Below are 19158 nucleotides of genomic sequence, written 5' to 3'. Positions count from 1 at the left end.
CATCATTATGGTCAACGGATCAAAGCCAAAGTGCAGCAGGTAACCAGGAATCTGACACCCCTGAAAGTGTACAATTCTGCAGGATCTTCAGTTAGTCATTTGTCCCAACTACTGCAGAGATGGGTGGTGTAAACAGCAGGCGTGGAGTGTATTTAAAGCCTTCCTTGGAAGGAGCCACTCAATTGAAGTTTTTCTTTAATGATGGTTAAATAAGCACAGGGAGACTGGACAGAACGAGAGTCATCCCACTGCCATCATTAGTCTATACGGTGGGTGGGAGGTGGTTAAAGAGGAACTGCAGTCTGTTCACAATTTGTAATGAAACATCTTTGCCATTCTGAAGCTTCCCGCCAACCACTTAGCATATTATATATATACTGCGATTCTGTACTTTCCAAATATGCTGCAGAAATCTCCCTCCGCAGCGTTTGGCTGCAACCATTTTAACTGTGGGCAGCTGAAACTGCCGCCTGTTCACTTCCTGGATTTACACACAGGCACACCTCTAGCTCTGCAGCTGTCAGTTCATGATGTCATAAGCCTAGGTTTTTTACCAGACAAGAAACAGGAAGTGGGCTGTATAAGGAATTTACTGACAGACAAAAAATGTTTTACTATCCAAAGTTAAAACAAGGGCAGAAGATTTAATAGATGAAAAAATGTCTGAAGTTCGGCTTTAAAGAAAGTATTCAAAGTAGAGTATCACAATAATGTTAGACTCCAAAAGCCTTACATTTCTGACATTAAGGCCTCATGTACACTGGACAGTAAACTAACGTTATAAAAACGCCAGTAGCTTTGCAGTGAGTTTTCAACTTTTTTGCAATAGTGGTTTTAAGCATTTATTAGCTTTTTTCCGCATTAGCGTCTTCTTAAAGAATTTTTTTTAATGGAATCAAAAATGTTAACGCTTGTGAGCGACGTTTTTGAGCGTTCATCGACATTGATCAGCGTTAGAGCATTTTTACAGCTGAAAAAAGTCTCAGAACCCACTTTTTTTTTTTTACAGCTCAAAACGGTTGATAACAGCCTATGTGTGCAAGGACACATAGGATAACATGGAGAGTTTAATGACTGTAGAAAAAATGTCTACTGACAAAAACAGCTGTTGTAAAAACATCCAGTGTGCATGAGGCCTAACATTTTATCATGCTGCAGTACAGCATTTATCTATTAGAGAAGAATGTATAAGAAGCAGACGGCCAAGGGCTAACCTCAGTATAAACAGTAAAAAGCTGAACATCTTTACAATAGGATGACATTTCTACTTTCCCAATGTTTAACTCAGGGCTCGACAAAATCCGGGCGCCCGGTCGCAATTGCGATAAGAAATTGTGACCTGGCGCCCGCCGGTAAATGAGGCCGCGGATCCTGTGTCTCTGTGCGCCCCCACCTCCGCGCGATTGCGGCAGGCCCACGACGAATGGCAATTTAGGCCGCGGCTTTGCAGCCTTGTGAAGACCCAAGCTTCCTTCTGTGACCTGGCGCCATCTGGTGGTGGCCGTTGGCATTACAAGTAAAACAGCAGTTCTAATGTGTGTTTTTTTTTTTACTGTTTTCACTGCCATCACCTTCCCTCTAATTAGAACCCCCAAACATTATGTATATTTTTTTATTCTAACACCCTAGAGAAAAAAATGGCGATCATTGCAATACTTTGTCACAACGTATTTGCGCAGCGGTCTTACAAGCGCACTTTGAGGGAAAAAAATACACCTTTTTTAATTAAAAAAAATAAAACAGTAAAGTTATCCCAATTTTCTTTATATTGTGAAAGATAATGTTACGCTGAGTAAATTGATACCCAACATGTCACGCTTCAAAATTGCGTCCACTCGTGGAATGCCGACAAACTTTTACCCTTTAAAATCTCCATAGGCAACGTTTAAAAAATTCTACAAGTTGCATGTTTTGAGTTAAAGAGGAGGTCTAGAGCTAGAATTATTGCTCTCGCTCTAACAATCGCGGCGATACCTCACATGTGGTTTGAATACCGTTTACATATGCACATTTTTAGCTGGCTCCTAGATTCCAAGCAAATTTGTCAAACCCTGGTTTAACTGAAAACTCCAGTGATAAACCTGGCTATTGTTAATAAACATCTGAATATAACAAGAAAAATGGCACTTACCAGAATAATCATTAGCTATCCAAACAAATGAATTCAGGGATGTATTTAAAGGAGCCAGTTTCATATCTTTTGATATAACGTGGTTTGCGCACACTTTAAATACTTGCTCTCGTCTCATCAATATGCGGTAATATTTTCTTTCCTGATGGTAAAGGATTTTAATCTCTCCTACTCCTCGTTCCTTCCACTGATTGGCATCTCTGTCCCAACGGTACAGCTTTGCTCTCTCTTTGAAAAGTATTTCCTCATCTTCTTCTCCAGACTTGACCTCCACCTAACCATACATTAAGTTTCACGTTAAATTTGAGATACAGTAAATATAGTAAGTCTACACACCCCTGTTAAAATGTCAGAACTTTCCACCTTAAATGTGACCTATAAACTGTACACAGCAAACTGAAATCTTTTAGGTGGAGGGAAGTAAAAATAAAAAATATGGTTGCATAACTGTGCAACACCCTTAGTTTCACACTAGTGCAGTGTTTCTCAATTCCAGTCCTCAGGCCCCCCCCAACAGGTCAGGTTTTCAGGATTTCCATTATTTTGCACAGGTGATTTGATCAGTTTCACTGCCTTAGTAATCACCACAGCCTTTTCATCTGAGGGAAATCCTGAAAAAATCCTGAAAAAATTGAGAAACACTGCACTAGTGGGACTTTTCGACTTTTCCTGCGACTTTGGACATTAGAGTCGCATGACAAGTGGTACCCCATGATTTCCAATGATAAACATTCATATTTGTGCGACTTCAAAGTAGTCCCTGTACTACTTTGACCCGACTTTGATGTTAGTTGAGGTCCATAGACCTCAAGTTTACACAGGCATTCCCTGAACTCGTGGCTGCAAAAAAAAAAAAAAAAAATCACATGACTCACAGCACGAAAGGGGCCTTAAACGAATACTTTGTTGATGCACCTTTTGATTTTATTACAGCACTCAGTCTTTTTGGGAATGAGTCTATTGGCATGGAACATCTTGACTTGGGTTATTTGCCCACTCTTTGCAAAAACACTCCAAATCTGTCAGATTGCGAGGGCATCTCGTGTGCACAGCCCTCATCAGATCACCCCACAGATTTTCAAATCGGATTCAGATCTGAGCTCTGGCTGGGCCTTAAAATCTTCTTCTGGTGAAGACATTCTTTTGTTGATATGGATGTATGCTTTGGATCGTTGTCATGCAGAAAGAAAGTTTCATGTTCAGCTTTCTAGCAGAAGCCTGAAGGTTTTGTGCCAATATTGACTGGTATTTGGAACTGTTCATAATTCCCTCTACCTTGACTAAGGCCCCTGTTTCAGATGAAGAAAAACAGTCCCAAAGCACGATGCTCATACCACCATGCTTCACGGTGGGTATGGTGTTATTTTGGTTATGTGCAGTGTTTTTTCACCAAACATATCTTTTGGAAAAAGTTCTACCTTGGTTTCATCAGACCATGACACATATTCCCACATGCTTTCGGGAGACTTCAGATGTGTTTTTGCAAAATCTAGCTGGGCTTGGATGTTTTTCTTCGTAAGAAAAGGCTTTCATCTTGCCACTCAACCCCATAGCCCAGACATATGAAGAAAACGGGAGATTGTTGTCACATGTACCACACAGCCAGTACTTGCCAGATATTCCTGCAGCTCCCTTAATGTTGCTGTAGGCCTCTTGGCAGCCTCCCTGACCAGTTTTCTTCTCGTCTTCATACATTTTGGAGGGACGTTCAGTTCTTGGTTACGTCACTGTTGTGCCATATTTTCTCCACTTGATGATGGTCTTCACTGTGTTCCATGGCTCATATAATGCCTTGGAAATTCTTTTGTACCCTTCTCCTGACTAATACCTTTTAACGAGACCCCTCTGATGCTTTGGAAGCGCTTTTGCTGTAGGATGCGACTAAGAAAATATCAGGTAAGACCTACTAGAACAGCTGACCTTTATTTGTGGTTAATCAAAGGCACTTTAACCAGCTGCCGCCCATCCACCATCAAATGGAGATGGTGCGGCTCTCGTTCTGGGTGGACGCGGCTCTTTAACCATGTGATCGGCTGTGTTCAATCACAGCCAGTCCCATGTAAATGCTGAAGTGCAGAAGTGCCGATAATCGTCTCTCCTTGCAGGAAACCAAAAGAGAAGTAATCAGGGCAATGATCATTTGTGCCCTGATTACAATGAAACGCCACCAGTGCCACCTCATCAGCGAGGTAGAAAAAAAAGTTACTAATTAACCAAATTTGACCGAAACCGAGGAAGGGGGGAGGAGGAGGAGAGAGGAGAGAGGAGAGAGGAGAGAGGAGAAGAGAGGGGGAGAGGGAGAGAGGAGAAGAGAGGGGGAGAGGGAGAGAGGAGAAGAGAGGGGGAGAGGGAGAGAGGAGAAGAGAGGGGGAGAGGGAGAGAGGAGAAGAGAGGGGGAGAGGGAGAGAGGAGAAGAGAGGGGGAGAGGGAGAGAGGAGAAGAGAGGGGGAGAGGGAGAGAGGAGAAGAGAGGGGGAGAGGGGGAGAGGGAGAGAGGAGAAGAGAGGGGGAGAGGGGGAGAGGGGGAGAGGGGGAGAGAGGGAGAGAGGGAGAGAGGGGGAGAGGGGGAGAGGGGGAGAGGGGGAGAGGGAGAGAGAGAGAGAGAGAGAGGGGGGGGGGGGGGGGGAGAGGGTGAGTTCCACAGATCGAAAATCAGTACGCTGCAGGAAGGGAAGGGCGTAGAAATAAAAGCTAGGCAAGAATTTGGCCAAAAAAAAATTACCTCAGGCAACGATACAATAGGCTCAAAGTGCACATCATCATTGTGAACCACCTCCTCATCGTTGTCGCCTCCCTTTTCTGTTTTTCGGGTTGATGCCATAGAGCCAAACAGGACAGCCCCAGTGTTAGCCCACTGGAAGTTTGAATCTGTGAGAGTAATACAGTTAATTATTAGCAAAAGAAAGACCACCACTAAAGCACCGGCATCTTTTATGAAAACTTTTGCCTAGCCAACATACTAGATAGTGGTCTGTAGTTAGTTTAGAGTGATTGCAAACCCTTACATACACAAAGTGAAATGACTGGCCTCAGGTGTTAGAGGAACCAAATCCTCCTACAAAAGTTACCCGTTTATGCGCAATCTTCTCCTCTCTACATCCGTTCAAAGGGCAGAACTTCTAAAGCTTGTCTGAGCTGTCAGAAAACAGGGGGCAGAGAGCCGAATTTACACACTTTAGCGCTTAACACAGTTAACAATCGACTCACTATATACGTTGGGCAGAATGGCACGGCTGGGCAAAGTGCCGTATATTTACATCACTTTGAATTTCCCACTGTGCGGGCGCGTGCCCCTGCCGCAAGCTCGGCTACCATGCCCGCGGACTCCATGTCCGCCAGTGTCCCACGATCGGGTCACAGAGCTGCAGAACAAGGAGAGGCTAATGTAAACAAGCATTCTGCCTAGTGACACCGATTGTATGTTCCCTCTCATCGGGAGCAGTGATCGGTGACGTATCACTCGAAGCCACGACCCCTAACAGTTAGAATCACTCTTTAGGACACACTTAACCCCCATTCACTGCCAGTCACATTTATACAGTAATCAATGCATTTTTATAGCACCGATTGCTGTATAAATGTGCATTGTCCCAAAAAAGCGTCAAATGTGTCCGATATGTCCGCCATAATGTCGCAGTCATGGGAAAAAAAAAATCTATAAAAAAAAAAAATCGAAATGCCAGAAAACTATCCCCTATTTTTGTAGATACTATAACTTTTGCACAAACCAAATGCTTATTGTGATTTTTTTTTTACCAAAAATATGTAGAAGATTATGTATCGGTCTAAACGGAGGAAAAAATTCATTTTTTTTAATACATGTTTTGGGGATATTATAGCAATAAGTGAAAAATATTGAAGGTTTTCAAAATTGTCACTTGTTTATAGCGCAAAAAATAAAAACCGCAGAGGTGATCAAATACCAAAAGAAAGCTCTATTTGTGGGACAATTTTGTTTGGGAACCACGTCGCACGACCGCGCAATTGTCAGTTAAAGCGACGTAGTGCCAAATCGCAAAACATGGCCTGGTCATTTGCCTGCCAAATGGTCCGGAGCTAAAGTGGTTAATTAGGCTGTCAATGACAGGCTGTGTGCGGATCTTTGTCCCACCACATTTTTATCTCTTGGCGTCAGGAAAACGTTAAAGAGGTTGGAAATCCGTGCTTAGGATAAATATAAAAGGTTGCAGCCTCCCCTAATGAGCTTCCTACAGAAGAGCTCTGAATATGTAAAAAGGCAGAGATGTTGGGGTAAATGGCGCTACCTATGGACTGAAGAGTGATCCATCAGGTCTCTGGTTTTATGGCTATGTGGACAGAAGTGCTGGATGGGGTCGTGTATTCAGAAAAAAAAGTGATGTGCTATACTGCTAGTAACGTTACCATGACCAGCTTTTAAAAAAAAAAGCAGTGTGATACAATTAACCCTTATGTCATGCCTCAGATGACGTCCATGATGAAACGTGAAGGAGGAGCCACGCACAATACTAGAGTTGGTCGGGTGGAACGCAGTTGGAACGCACGCTGCTAACCCCCGACTCTGGTTCACTCTGCCATCCAACCAGCTAATGTTTAGCCAGGACTTACATCGAAGCTGTATGAAACTGTTTTTAACCAATCATTTTTTAACTATTAACTTTTTAAATAAAAACATTGTTTTTGATAGTACACTATGGGAGCCATTATCTTTTTCTTATGAGGAGCATATTGAGTGTATCTGCAATTGCCTGAATACTTAGATGTCACTTGATATCCAACCAGAGACACTGAAGAGCCTGCAGACGCTGCAATTTGGAGAAGCAATCGTTAAAAGGCTTCAGGATCTGAGTTTATATGCAACATACCTTTGTAGGGGTTTAAGGCGCTGGTGAGTCACCTGCCTAACCTGCCACAGCGAGCACAATTCATTGTGGAACTTTGTTGGTTTTAGGTGTATGCAACTTTGCTTGTCTTTGGACATCTTCAAGCAATATCGCATGGACCGATTTCTGCCAATATCTTATTTTTTGCATATGTTATTTTTAACGGGGTTATTAATTTTTCCCACTGTTTAAATTCATCACTGAGTAATGTACTTATTTCTCATCATTACGGTTTATTAGTTCAACTAGCACTTTAAGGGGAGTGGTTCCCCTAATCACTTATGCAATTTGTATCTTGGTTTATATTTAGTTTCATATTTAGTCTTCCACTTTATCTACTGCATATTTGCACTGAGGATTGATGCACATATTCTTATAAAACTGTATATCAATACTAGTTCACAGCATTGCAGTCAGGAAAATGTGTCAGCAGTGACTCAGAGTAATGAGACAGCAGACAGAAATTACAGTGCTCTGGATTGAGACAAGTACACACTATAGAGGGATATGCTATGCTCATATTTCATGTCTGAGGTTTACAACCACTTTTAAAGTAAACCTTAATGGGAGATGCCAAAGCTTTAATGTTTCTAAAATTGCCAAATGCCCAGTCTCATGTAAATTGTCTGACTTTAAATATCTTCTCAGTCACAGACTGAGAACATGTATACAGAATAGGAGTGCCAAGTAGTTGCATGTCTGTTCTAGGTCAGTTGGAACAACCAGGCAACTAGCTTTTTTTTCCCCTCTTTAAAAAAGTCTCAGGGCTGAAGACAGTTCAGAAATGCAGGATCTGTGTACAAGATATGCAATCAATACTTAAAAAAAAATCAGCAAAATCTAGAAAACATTGTAACATACCTTTAGATCCAAAAGCAAAATCCCCATTATCTGTCGTCAAGTCAGCAAATGAAAGTCCAGAATCACGGGTTAGGCCAAAGGTAAAGTTGATTTCTGAAAGCACAAAATAGTAGATTTATAAACAAACAAAACACACACTTCCCTAGCCAAAACAATAAAATAAGATTTTTGTACTTGCCACAGGAATTCAGAAATGGATAATGCCGACTATAGGAGGCTGGGACACAGGCAAACAATTCTAAACCAGCCCTGTAAAAACCCTCCTCTACCCAGCTAGCCTCAGTTTTGCTAGAAAGCAATAGCAAGAATTGGCAAGCAAAAAAAAAAAAAAACACACACACACTGGTGGGACCTGTATGGTTCTAAGGAAAAGATTTTACTGGAAGTCTAAAAAGGAGGACATTTGGCAGATCTGTAAATTCCATATCATGGAGTACAGTACAGACACAGAAAGAGTTAAAGACTACAGGTTATATATAGCTTCAGCTGATTGGACACTGGCAAAAGCTTTCCTGGATCCTCCCACTAACATCCCACTACAAATCAGCCAAAGCCATGAGGCTCTAGATTTGTTAGCAAACAATAAGGCTTCATGTACACTGAAAATTTTTACAACCTCTCCTGAACAATTTAACTTGACAGATCGTAACCAACATTTGAAACGTCCGTTTTGCCGCGTTTACATGCTGCATTTAGAAGAGTTTCTTTAAAAAACATGCTTTCACACTGAGGCGATGCGCTGGCGGGACCGCTCCAAAAGTCCTGCTAGCAGCATCTTTGGAGCGGTGAGAGGAGCAGTGTGTTTACCGCTTATTCCCATTGAAAACAATGGGACACCACGGCTATACCGCCAGCAATGGGCCTCTACAGAGGCGCATTGCAGGAGATATTAACCCTTTTTTGCAGCCGCATACTGCGGCAATTCCGATGGCATAGCGGCGCTACACCGCACCTCCCACCCCAGTGTAAAAGGGGCCTTAACGCTTGAAATGCCTCTAGACTCGGCTTCTGAACCCTTTTTTGGCATTCCAAAAAAAGCCTCTAAACTCAACTACTTAGAAATGACTGTAAACGACAATGTGTACATGTACTGATAAGATAACAAAGTTCAGGAGAAGTTGAAAAAAATGCCCAACTGCTCCTAAATGTCCGTTTACCAGCAGCAGTGTACATGAGGCCTAAGGAGATCAGAGAAGCAAGGGGATGGCCATGTATTCTGTACGCCAAGATAAAGAATTTACAGATGCGTCAAAATTTCTCTTTATTGTATAGGACACAGGAATCTATTTAGAATGTATGGGTAACCCCCAAGAAATAATCAAAGGGTGGGCAACAACACAGCTAAAAACCAAAAGGGCCACAGGCAAAAACAAGGGTAATAGAGCACAAAGCAATTTGTTAACTGTAAAATTACCTGCTGGATCGACAGTGGAAACAGCCGCCTAGCAATCAATGTTTTGTGATAAACTCGAAAGACAATTTAAGCGGTTTCTCTGCCTAAGGAAGAGTGTTCGCTCTAGGTACTATATAAGCCCTCTGCAGTAGAAGGCTGAACAAGGAGTGCAAAGTTTCAAAAGAGAAGGAGAGGGTGGAAAGGTCGACCAGAACATACAGTGTCTTAACTGAAATGCTATAAGCAGGACCTGATAAAAAATAAAAAGTATAAAGAAAGACAAGTAGGGAGCTCAGGAGGAGATTCCCTAAGAGATCACTAGGTGAGATAGTTATACCAATGATTACAAAGCAGGGGTATGGGGGGGTCATCCAACGGAAGGATGGTTGGATATCAGGAAGGCTGAGCAAGATAAGCAAATGAAAAAGCTGCTATGGAAGTTAGGTGACAAGCAAGGTAAATCAAGAAACTTTGGGACTGGGAATTGCAACCTTTTCCATTACAATAAAGTCACCCCACACCAACGTCAAGATCTAGAGAAGGGAGGGCATACTAGACACCTTTAAGACCTGTAACAAGTTGGCGAACTGCAGACGTGGAAGGGTTAGGAAAGGGTGCATTGGAGCTCTAGACAGGGCCCAAGGGCTAAAGTCAGGGAAGACTTACCAAAACGGTGCTCTCTAGGTCATGTACTGTACCATTGCAAGGATTTTAATCTTTGCGGCAGATTGTTGAGCAAGGAAAGGGATGGTCGGCACTCAGGATAAAATCTAAAATATGGTATTTCTTTATATTTCTACAAGTAAACATAAAATGCTGTAAAAACAGCCTACGCGTTTCAGACGTTCGTCTTTAGTCATAGCCACCCGACTGTTTTAAATGCTTGTGTCCCTTAAAAGACAAGAAATAAAAGCTTTTGATTTAAATATACTTCAAACTAGTGGTGCACCGAAATTTCAGCTGCTGAAAATCATTGGCCGAACACTGTTTTTGTCATTCGGTCAAATGACAAAAACAGCCGATACCAAAAGGGGGCATTCAAGAATTGCCCATGTAACAATGGAGAATAGAATCTTTATTTTTTCTATATAAAAGACACAGGCTATCTGGTGAAAGATGAAAATCATGAAGCCTGGTATGATTTTCTAGAACAGAAAAAAACAAAAAACTTCAGATTTCTCTTACAACCACTAAAGCATAGTCTGCAGACAGGACTTCTCATCACCTTTTTATGCAACGGGTTTACGGTTTGCCCTCAAGTCTATACAGTGCTTAAAGTGAAGCATTTTCATATCATGTTTGGTACAACACTAATTATCTTTAGTAAGACTACGTGATGTGATGTAGGTTACAAAGAGGCCATCACTCAGTACCTAACTTTGACATGGCCTACCTTCATAAATGGAAGAGACACGGATAAGCAGCTGCAATAGTTTTTGCAAAAGATTAGTTTTATCTGTAATTTTAAAGTTACCTTGGCTGTCAGAACCAGGTTGTGCAAGTTCTGTCTTTGAAAGGTCTACAGGCTCCTGGGCTGATTCAGTAGTGGAGACTAGAGCTTCAGGAATTGTGAATGATGAAATGGAGATCTGATCAGTTTCATTACCCTCTTCTGTTTTCTTAGATTCCTGAAAATATTTTGATACAATCCTTATATTACAAATGCTTGAGGTCACAAAAAAAAAAAAAATCACATACACACATATTTGCCTCTATTCTACCTAATCAGTTCCTATATAACAAACTATTTTCATAAACACATCAACAATAAAATATAAAAAGCGACATGAACACGATACAACTTTCAGTAACAGGTCACAATACTGCTTTTTCAGCACATGCACATTACATAGACAAGTCTAGTAGTTGGCCAATTACTTACCTGAGCAGTTAAGCAGCAATGAAGCGTGTTAAAGCGGAGGTCTACACAAAAAGTGAACCTCCGCTTTTCAGAACCCCCCCCCCGGTGTCACATTTGGCACCTTTCAGGAGGGAGGGGGGTGCAGATACCCAAGACAAGTATTTGCACCCACTTCCAGGAATAGACTCCCGTGGGAGTCACGTCCCTTGGCATCACCCCCGCTGTCTACTGGGAAACACACAAGTCCCAGGAAACAGCGGGGACCAGTGAAGATGCGCCGCCCGACTCGCAAATGCGCAGTAGGGAACCGGGCAGTGAAGCCGCAACGTTTCACTTCCCGATTCCCTCACCGAGGATGACGGCGGGGGCAGCCAATAGACGAGCGATTGCTTGGCTTCAGCTGCTGACATGGTGGGCACCCTGGACAGGTTAGGTGTCCATTTGTTAAAAGTCAGCTGCAGTATTTGTAGCTACTGGCTTTTAATATTTTTTTTTCGTGGGACCTCCGCTTTAAGTAATGGCTTATCTACTCTGTCCTTAGAGGTTAAAGGATAAGTTCAACTTTCGTAACATATTACACCCATAGCACTGGCCCCCGATTCCCCTGTTGACAGCGAGCAGGGAATTTTCTCCCTCCACTTGCTGTCAGAATTAAAATAAATCATTAATTCACAGTTCTTAATGAAACTACCACGGCGCTGCTGAGCCCTGTGGTAGTTCATGGATTCTTTCTGCCAGTGTGTAGGAGTCCTGCATGGCAATGCTTTAGAGACTCAAACTGCATTTTTTTTTTTTAAACCACTTCAACACCTGGCCCTTCACCCCCTTCCTGTCCAGGCCAATTTTCAGCTTTCAGTGCTGTCGCACTTTGAATGACAATTGTGTACTCATGCAACACTACCAACATAAAAAAAATAAAATAAAAAAATGTATGGGCCCTGATAAGCTGCACCGACAGGCACTGTTGATCAGTACCATGGCTATTAGTGTAAATAATGTACTGACAGACAGTCTAGCTCAGGGATATGCAATTAGCGGACCTCCAGCTGTTGCAAAACTACAAGTTCCATCATGCCTCTGCCTCTGTGTCATGCTTGTGGCTGTCAGTCTTGCTATGCCTCATGGGACTTGTAGTTCTGCAACAGCTGGAGGTCCGCTAATTGCATATCCCTGGTCTAGCTGGTTATCAGCTCTCCTGTCAGAGGAAAAAACTGCCGATAACCGTCAAGTCTGGTTACATGAGCTGCAATTGGGCACCGCTGATCACAAGGTAAAGAACCACTATGACTGGCCCTTTACCGTCATCAGCTGGGTCCAAAGGGACATAGCCGTCACTGAATGCGCACCAGGGGGTGCTGTTATGGGAGGACATCTATGGACGACCACCCAGAACTAGAGAGCCGTGTTGTAGCTGTCTTTCAGCTATAGCGTGGCACTAAAGTGGTTAAAAAGCAAATTTATCCTTTAATCTCCAAATCTCAATTTTTCTCCTTTCTTGTCATGTTAACTGTGCCCCTGCTTTGCTGGCCGACATCAGTTTTGTGGATGTGGATCTATACCTGCTGGAACCTTTGGCATCTCAATGTAGTCTCCACTTTGTGTGCGCTCCTGTTTAGGACTACACTTTTACATGCAGCCACTTCCAATGACGCACACTTGGGCAGAGCAACACACAGAACCAAAAGCCACAACTCTCCTCCAAAGTGGTGATTGAAGCGGCTCCCAAATCGGCGGTTCTGGGTCTCTCCCTGTGTATTGCTTGGGCAGCTGCATGTAAGCTAGTTTTAAATAGAAGTGTACATGAAGTGAAGACTCCAATGAGCTCAACGCTGTACCAAATGATACCTGGCTTTAAATATCACTTTACCACCTAAGGACCAGGCCTATTTTTCAAACTTGTTGTTTATAAATTAAAATCATTTTTTTTTTTTGCTAGAAAATTACTTAGTACCTCCAAACAGATTTTTTTTTTTAGAGCAGGGGTGTGCAAACTTTTTTCAAAAAGGGCCAGATTTGATGAAGTGAACATGCTTGAGGAACGACCATTTTGCTTGACATTTTTTAAGCCATTACAATTTGTTCCAAGTGTGTTCGTTCAAGCACTAATACACCGCCTAACAATAATTCTCTTGCCTTTGTGGCTGTGTGTGGTGAAGAGATGAGCTTAGGCGTGTTATTTGGATGTACCATATTTAATCGGCTTAAAACACGCACCTTACTTTAAAAAAAGGAAGTTTCAGGAAGAAAGCTTACATTTTAAATGAAGAACTGTGAAGCAAAATAAGGGTCAGTGCCCATCTGCAGCCTCACAAGTGCCACAAATGCAGCACCCACCGTATATGCCATGAATGCCACACTCCATTGCCATTAAAGCAGCACCCACTCCATTGCCATGAATGCAGCACCAACCACATTGCCATGAATGCAAACTCGCCATTCGTCAGTGCAGCCTGATTCATGTCCATCTGCAGCCTTGAGGAAACAGGGAGGGGGCGGGACGAGCACCGACAGACATACAGGAGAAACTTCTGTTTTCTAGGCTACCTCCTGTGATGGACAGAACAATCGTCCAATGGCATCACAGGAGACGGGACTTCCTTTTACAAAGGATGCCGTGTAAACAGGAAATACTCCTGTATCCTGTACGGCACTTGTCCCGTCTCCTCCAAGGCAGCAAGCATTTATATCTTTTGTGGCTCGGGGATTAGTTGGGGGCCACAAAAGATATATATATATCAAAATTACCAGGCGGGCCGTCCGAAACCGGAATGCGGGTCGGACTTTGGACATGCCTGCCCTAGAGAATAAAATGGCGGTCGTTGCAATACTTTATGTCACACTGTATTTAAATTGATACCCACAACATGTCATGCTTCAAAATTGCACCCACTCATGGAATGGCAACAAACTTTGACCCTATCTCTATAGGCAACGTTTAAAAAAACATCTACAGGTTACCGGTTTTGAGTTACAGAGGAGGTCTAGAATGATTGTTCTCGCTCCAACGATCGTAGTTGGTGTCTCGTCCGGATTGGATAGATTAATAGCAGCGCAGCCATTGGCTCCCACTGCTGTCAATCAAATACAAGGGGCGAGTCCGGCTTTCTGTGTGCATACACGCAAAAGCAGGACTCGGAGGACCCCTATGAAAAACAATCCAAGTGTTTGATAGGCGGCGAGGAGGCAATGTTTCTTCCTCACCACCCGATTTAAACCCATGATTGCAGTGCAAAGCACAGGATTGTGACATGGTAGTACGGCAATTGGAGGTTTAAATCAGGTGTGAGGAGGGGACACTGTGCCTGGTGATCTTCGACTTCTACCATGTTGTTCTGGTAGATCGCCAAGGTTGCCTACCCCTGGTCTAAATAGCATGCCACATCAACAGCTCTATTACCTTGGTATACTCTTAAGGTGTGGGATACATTGTGGCAAATAAATGGGTGACAAACTCAACTTTGATAGCTAATTGATAACCCTGACATGAACACCAGGGTTAGACAGGTAAGCATGCATCACTGGAAAACAGAGGATACACTCACGCATCATCATATGTTGTCAGGTACATCTATTCTTGGCCTACAAGATTTTAGAACAAAATGGGGCATTTCCCGACTGGATTTCTAGAGATGCAATCAAGACAAACCACTGATCTGTATAGGAGGACTTCTAACCAATAGAAAATTTATTTGTTCATGCTACTAGTCCCATCTACTGCATCTCAATTTTATAAAAACTCCTGCTTGCTTTTGACCATACAGTCTAACATATGTAGTCAAATGGGGAGGGAGAACTAGAACAGTGTGACTCCAGATGAAACCAGGTCAATTTAAACTAGTTCATTCATCCTTAATAAACTATGGCAGAGAGTAACTATAAACTGTTGACCAGGTGGGTACTATATCCTGGTGCATCTAAATAAATGGGACCAGTAGACCTCCTGTTATGTTAGAGATTTAATGAAGTAGGGACAGAGATGGTGGATGTTAGAGACCTTGCGCTCCTCCACCTTCCGTTTGAGGATGCCCCACAGATGCTCAATAGGGTTTAGGTCTGGAGACATGATTGGCCAGTCCATCACCTTCACCCTCAGCTTCTTTAGCAAGGCAGTGGTCCTCTTGGAGGTGTTTGGGGGTCATTATGTTGGAATACTGCCCTGCGGCTGAGTCTCCGAAGTGAGGGTATCATGCTCTGCTTCAGTATGTCACAGTACATGTTGGCATTCATGGTTCTCTCAATGAACTGTAGCTCCCCAGTGCCAGCAGCACTCATGCAGCCCCAGACCATGACACTCCCACCACCATGCTTGACTGTAGGCATGACACTTTTCTTTGCACTCCCTCACCTGGTTTCTGCCACACACACACTTGACACCATCTGAACCAAATAAGTTTATCTTGGACATGGTTCCAGTAATCAATGTATTAAGTCTGCTTGTCTTCAGCAAACTGTGGGCTTTCTTGTGCATATTTTTTTAGGTTTCCTTCTGAGACCAATTTGAGGCAGTGAGCGGTGTATGGTCTGAGCACTGACAGGCTGACAACCCCCCCCCCCCCCCCCCCCCCATCCCTTCAACCTCTGCAGCAATGCTGGCAGCACTCATATGTCCATTTACCACAGACTACCTCTGGATATGACGCTGAGCACGTACACTCAACTTCTTTGGTCGACCATGGCAGGGCCTGTTCTGAGTGGAACCTGTCCTGTTAAACCGCTATATGGTCTTGGCCACCATTTTTAAGCTCAGTTTCAGGGTCTTTGCAACCTTCTTATAGCCTAGACCACCTTTACGTAGAGCAACAATTCTTTTTTTTTTTTAGATCCTCCGAGTTCTTTGTCATGAGGTGCCATGTTGAACTTCCCATGACCAGTATGAGAGAGAGGGATATCAAATTTACCACACCTGCTCCCCATTCACACCTGAGACCTTGTAACACTAACAGGTCACATGACACCGGGGAGGGAAAATGGCTAATTGGGCCCAGTTTCAACATTTTCACTTAGGGGTGTACTCACCTTTGTTGTCAGCGGTTTAGACATTAAATGTGTTATTTTGAGGGGACAGCAAATTTACACTGTAATACAAGCTTTACACTCAGTACTTTACATTGTAGCAAAGTGTCATTTTTTCAGTGTTGTCACATGAAAGGAATATATTATATATACACACACACACACACACACACACACACTATATAAAAATATATATATATATATATATATATATATATATATATATATATATATATATATATATATATATATATATATACACACACATACACACACACACACACACTTGTTAAAGAATTGAGATCGCCATTCTAACACTCTCGATCTTAACACAGGACAGGGAGTTCTCTGCTAACAGCTGTCCAAAAAAAAAAAAAGACAGCCTGGCAAGTTTATCACAATATCGTTTAGGTGAAGACAGAGAAACATTTTAACACTTGGTTCTTTCAGATCAAAGGAATGAACTTTAGTTTAAGTGGTTAAACTGACCTCATTTTACAGACCAAAAGTTTTTTTCTGACACTTGTTGCTTACAAGTTAAAAATCAATATGTTTTGCTAGAAAATTACTCAGAACCCCAAACATTTTTTTTAGCAGAGACCCTAGAAAATTAAATGGCGGTTGCTGCAGTATTTTAGGTCACACTGTATTTGTGCAGCGGTCTTTCAAGGGCAATTTCTTTGAAAAAAAATACACTTTAATGAAGTAATAAAAACAGTAAAGTAAGCCCGTTTTTTTGGTATAATGTGAAAGATGCTACGCCACGAGAATTGTGGTTTTTATTCGAAGCAAAATATAAAAAAAAAAAGTGATTCTCATTTTGGCCAGAATCGTGCAGCTCTAATATACATCTACACACACACACGCTACTACATTTATTGAATGCAGCAAAAAGCCTAATCCCAAAGCATTGGAAATTAAACCGCAGTGGGCGAATAGTTACTGGAGGATCTGCAAATTTGGCCTGAGAAAATTTGTATTGTCAAACAGTCGATCTGAAATGAGGGGAAGCTCTGCTGATTTTATCATCCAATTATGTGCAAGCTAAAATGTTTATTTTTCTTGCATGACCCCCACATCTACAGCGACTGCACTTCAAAGTGTACTTGTAGTGTAAAATGGCTTTGCCTTTCGTAAATACCCCCCCTTGTGTTTTTAATAGCATAAGAAGTGATCATGTAGTTTCATGGTGTCATTTATTGCCCTCTACGCACAGACTATAGCAGAGTAAACTATCACATTCTGGTGACAGAAATTTCTGTTCAAACATGGAAACCCTGGCAAGTTTACCAAACTATAGTCCCCAAAAATAGATGCCCCTGGGCTCTCTCCAGTGGATTTGGTATTGGACAGATTACTGCTTTAAAATCTGTGTCACCGAGATTAAGATTGCAGACCCACTGGTTAGTGTGATTGCCCAGTTGGCCCTATTGAGTTGTATGGTGGGCACGCTCTGAGGGTAAACTATATAATCTAGTGGAATGGGATTTCTGGTTATAATGGTTATAGCAATGTATTATATGTACAGTTATCTTTTTTTTCTCTAATAAACTTAAAGGGGTTGTAAAGGTTCGTTTTTTATTTTCTAAATAGGTTCCTTTAACCACTTCCCGCCCGGCCTATGGCCGATTTACGTCCGGGAAGTGGTTATGAAATCCTGACAGGACGTTCTAGAACGTCCTGCAGGATTTCATGCCGCGCGCGCCCGTGGGGGCGCGCATCGCGGCGATCGGTGATGCGGGGTGTCAGTCTGACACCCTGCATCTCCGATCTCGGTAAAGAGTCTCTGACGGAGGCTCTTTACCACGTGATCAGCCGTGTCCAACCACGGCTGATCACGATGTAAACAGGAAGAGCCGCCGATGGCTCTTCCTCACTCGCGTCTGACAGACACGAGTAGAGGATAGCCGATCGGCGGCTCTCCTGTCAGGGGGGGTTCGCGCTGATTGTTTATCAGCGCAGCCCCCCCTCGGATCGCCACACTGGACCACCAGGGATGCCCACCCTGGAGCACCAGGGTGGGCAAAAAAAAAAGCCAAAAAAAAAAAAGTCTAAAAAAATAAATAAAAAAAAAAACATAAAGAAAAGATGCCAGTCAGTGCCCACAAATGGGCACTGACTGGCAACAATCAGTGCTGCCACCCCAGTGTCCATCAGCGCCACCCCAGTGTCCATCAGCGCCACCCCACAGTGCCCATCCATGCCCAGTGCCCACCTAGCAGTGCCCATCTGTGCCACCCATAAGTATCCATCTGTGCCGCCTATGAGTGCCCATCAGTGCCGCCTATGAGTGCCCATCAGTGCCGCCTATGTGTGCCCATCAGTGCCGCCTATGTGTGCCCATCAGTGCCGCCTATGTGTGCCCATCAGTGCCGCCTATGTGTGCCCATCAGTGCCGCCTATGTGTGCCCATCAGTGCCGCCTATGTGTGCCCATCAGTGCCGCCTATGTGTGCCCATCAGTGCCGCCTATGTGTGCCCATCAGTGCCGCCTATGTGTGCCCATCAGTGCCGCCTATGTGTGCCCATCAGTGCCGCCTATGTGTGCCCATCAGTGCCGCCTATGTGTGCCCATCAGTGCCGCCTATGTGTGCCCATCAGTGTCGCATACCAGCGCCGCCAATCAGTGCCACCTCATCTGTGCCCGTCAGTACTACCTCATCGATGTCCATCAGTGCCATCTCATCGGTGCCCATTAGTGCCGCCATATCAGTGCCCGTAATTGAAAGAGAAAACTTATTTACAAAAAAATTAACAGAAAAAAATAAAAACGTAATTTTTTTTCCAAATTTTCAGCCTTTTTTTAGTTGTTGCGCAACAAAAAAAAATCGCAGAGGTGATCAAATACCACCAAAAGAAAGCTCTATTTGTGGGGGAAAAAAAGGACGCCAATTTTGTTTGGGTACAGTGTAGCATGACCGCGCAATTGCCATTCAAAGTGCGACAGTGCTGAAAGCTGAAAATTGGCTTGGGCGGGAAGCTGCGTAAGTACCTGGTATGGAAGTGGTTAAGCAAGTGCATTGTTGGTTCACTTACCTT

The 19158-nt window shown here is 43.1% G+C and overlaps 1 protein-coding gene across 1 annotated transcript in view; it reads right to left on the bottom strand.

The window, feature by feature from the left end:
• LOC120926499 (E3 SUMO-protein ligase RanBP2-like) overlaps window positions 1-19158 on the bottom strand; it is a 153456-nt gene that overhangs the window by 4227 nt on the left and 130071 nt on the right. Inside the window, exons 24-27 of the mRNA XM_040336469.1 lie at window positions 10721-10874; window positions 7854-7946; window positions 4853-4998; window positions 2132-2405 (exon numbers count right to left, since the gene is read on the bottom strand). Of these exons, the coding sequence (XP_040192403.1) occupies window positions 2132-2405; window positions 4853-4998; window positions 7854-7946; window positions 10721-10874 (667 nt within the window). The remainder of the gene's footprint in view (window positions 1-2131; window positions 2406-4852; window positions 4999-7853; window positions 7947-10720; window positions 10875-19158) is intronic.

This window comes from Rana temporaria, chromosome 2 (assembly GCF_905171775.1).
Source record: "Rana temporaria chromosome 2, aRanTem1.1, whole genome shotgun sequence".
NCBI classification, from domain to species: Eukaryota; Metazoa; Chordata; class Amphibia; order Anura; family Ranidae; genus Rana; species Rana temporaria.
The sequence above is the reverse complement of the archived record's forward strand: the minus strand, read 5'-3'. Positions and strand labels throughout refer to the sequence as shown.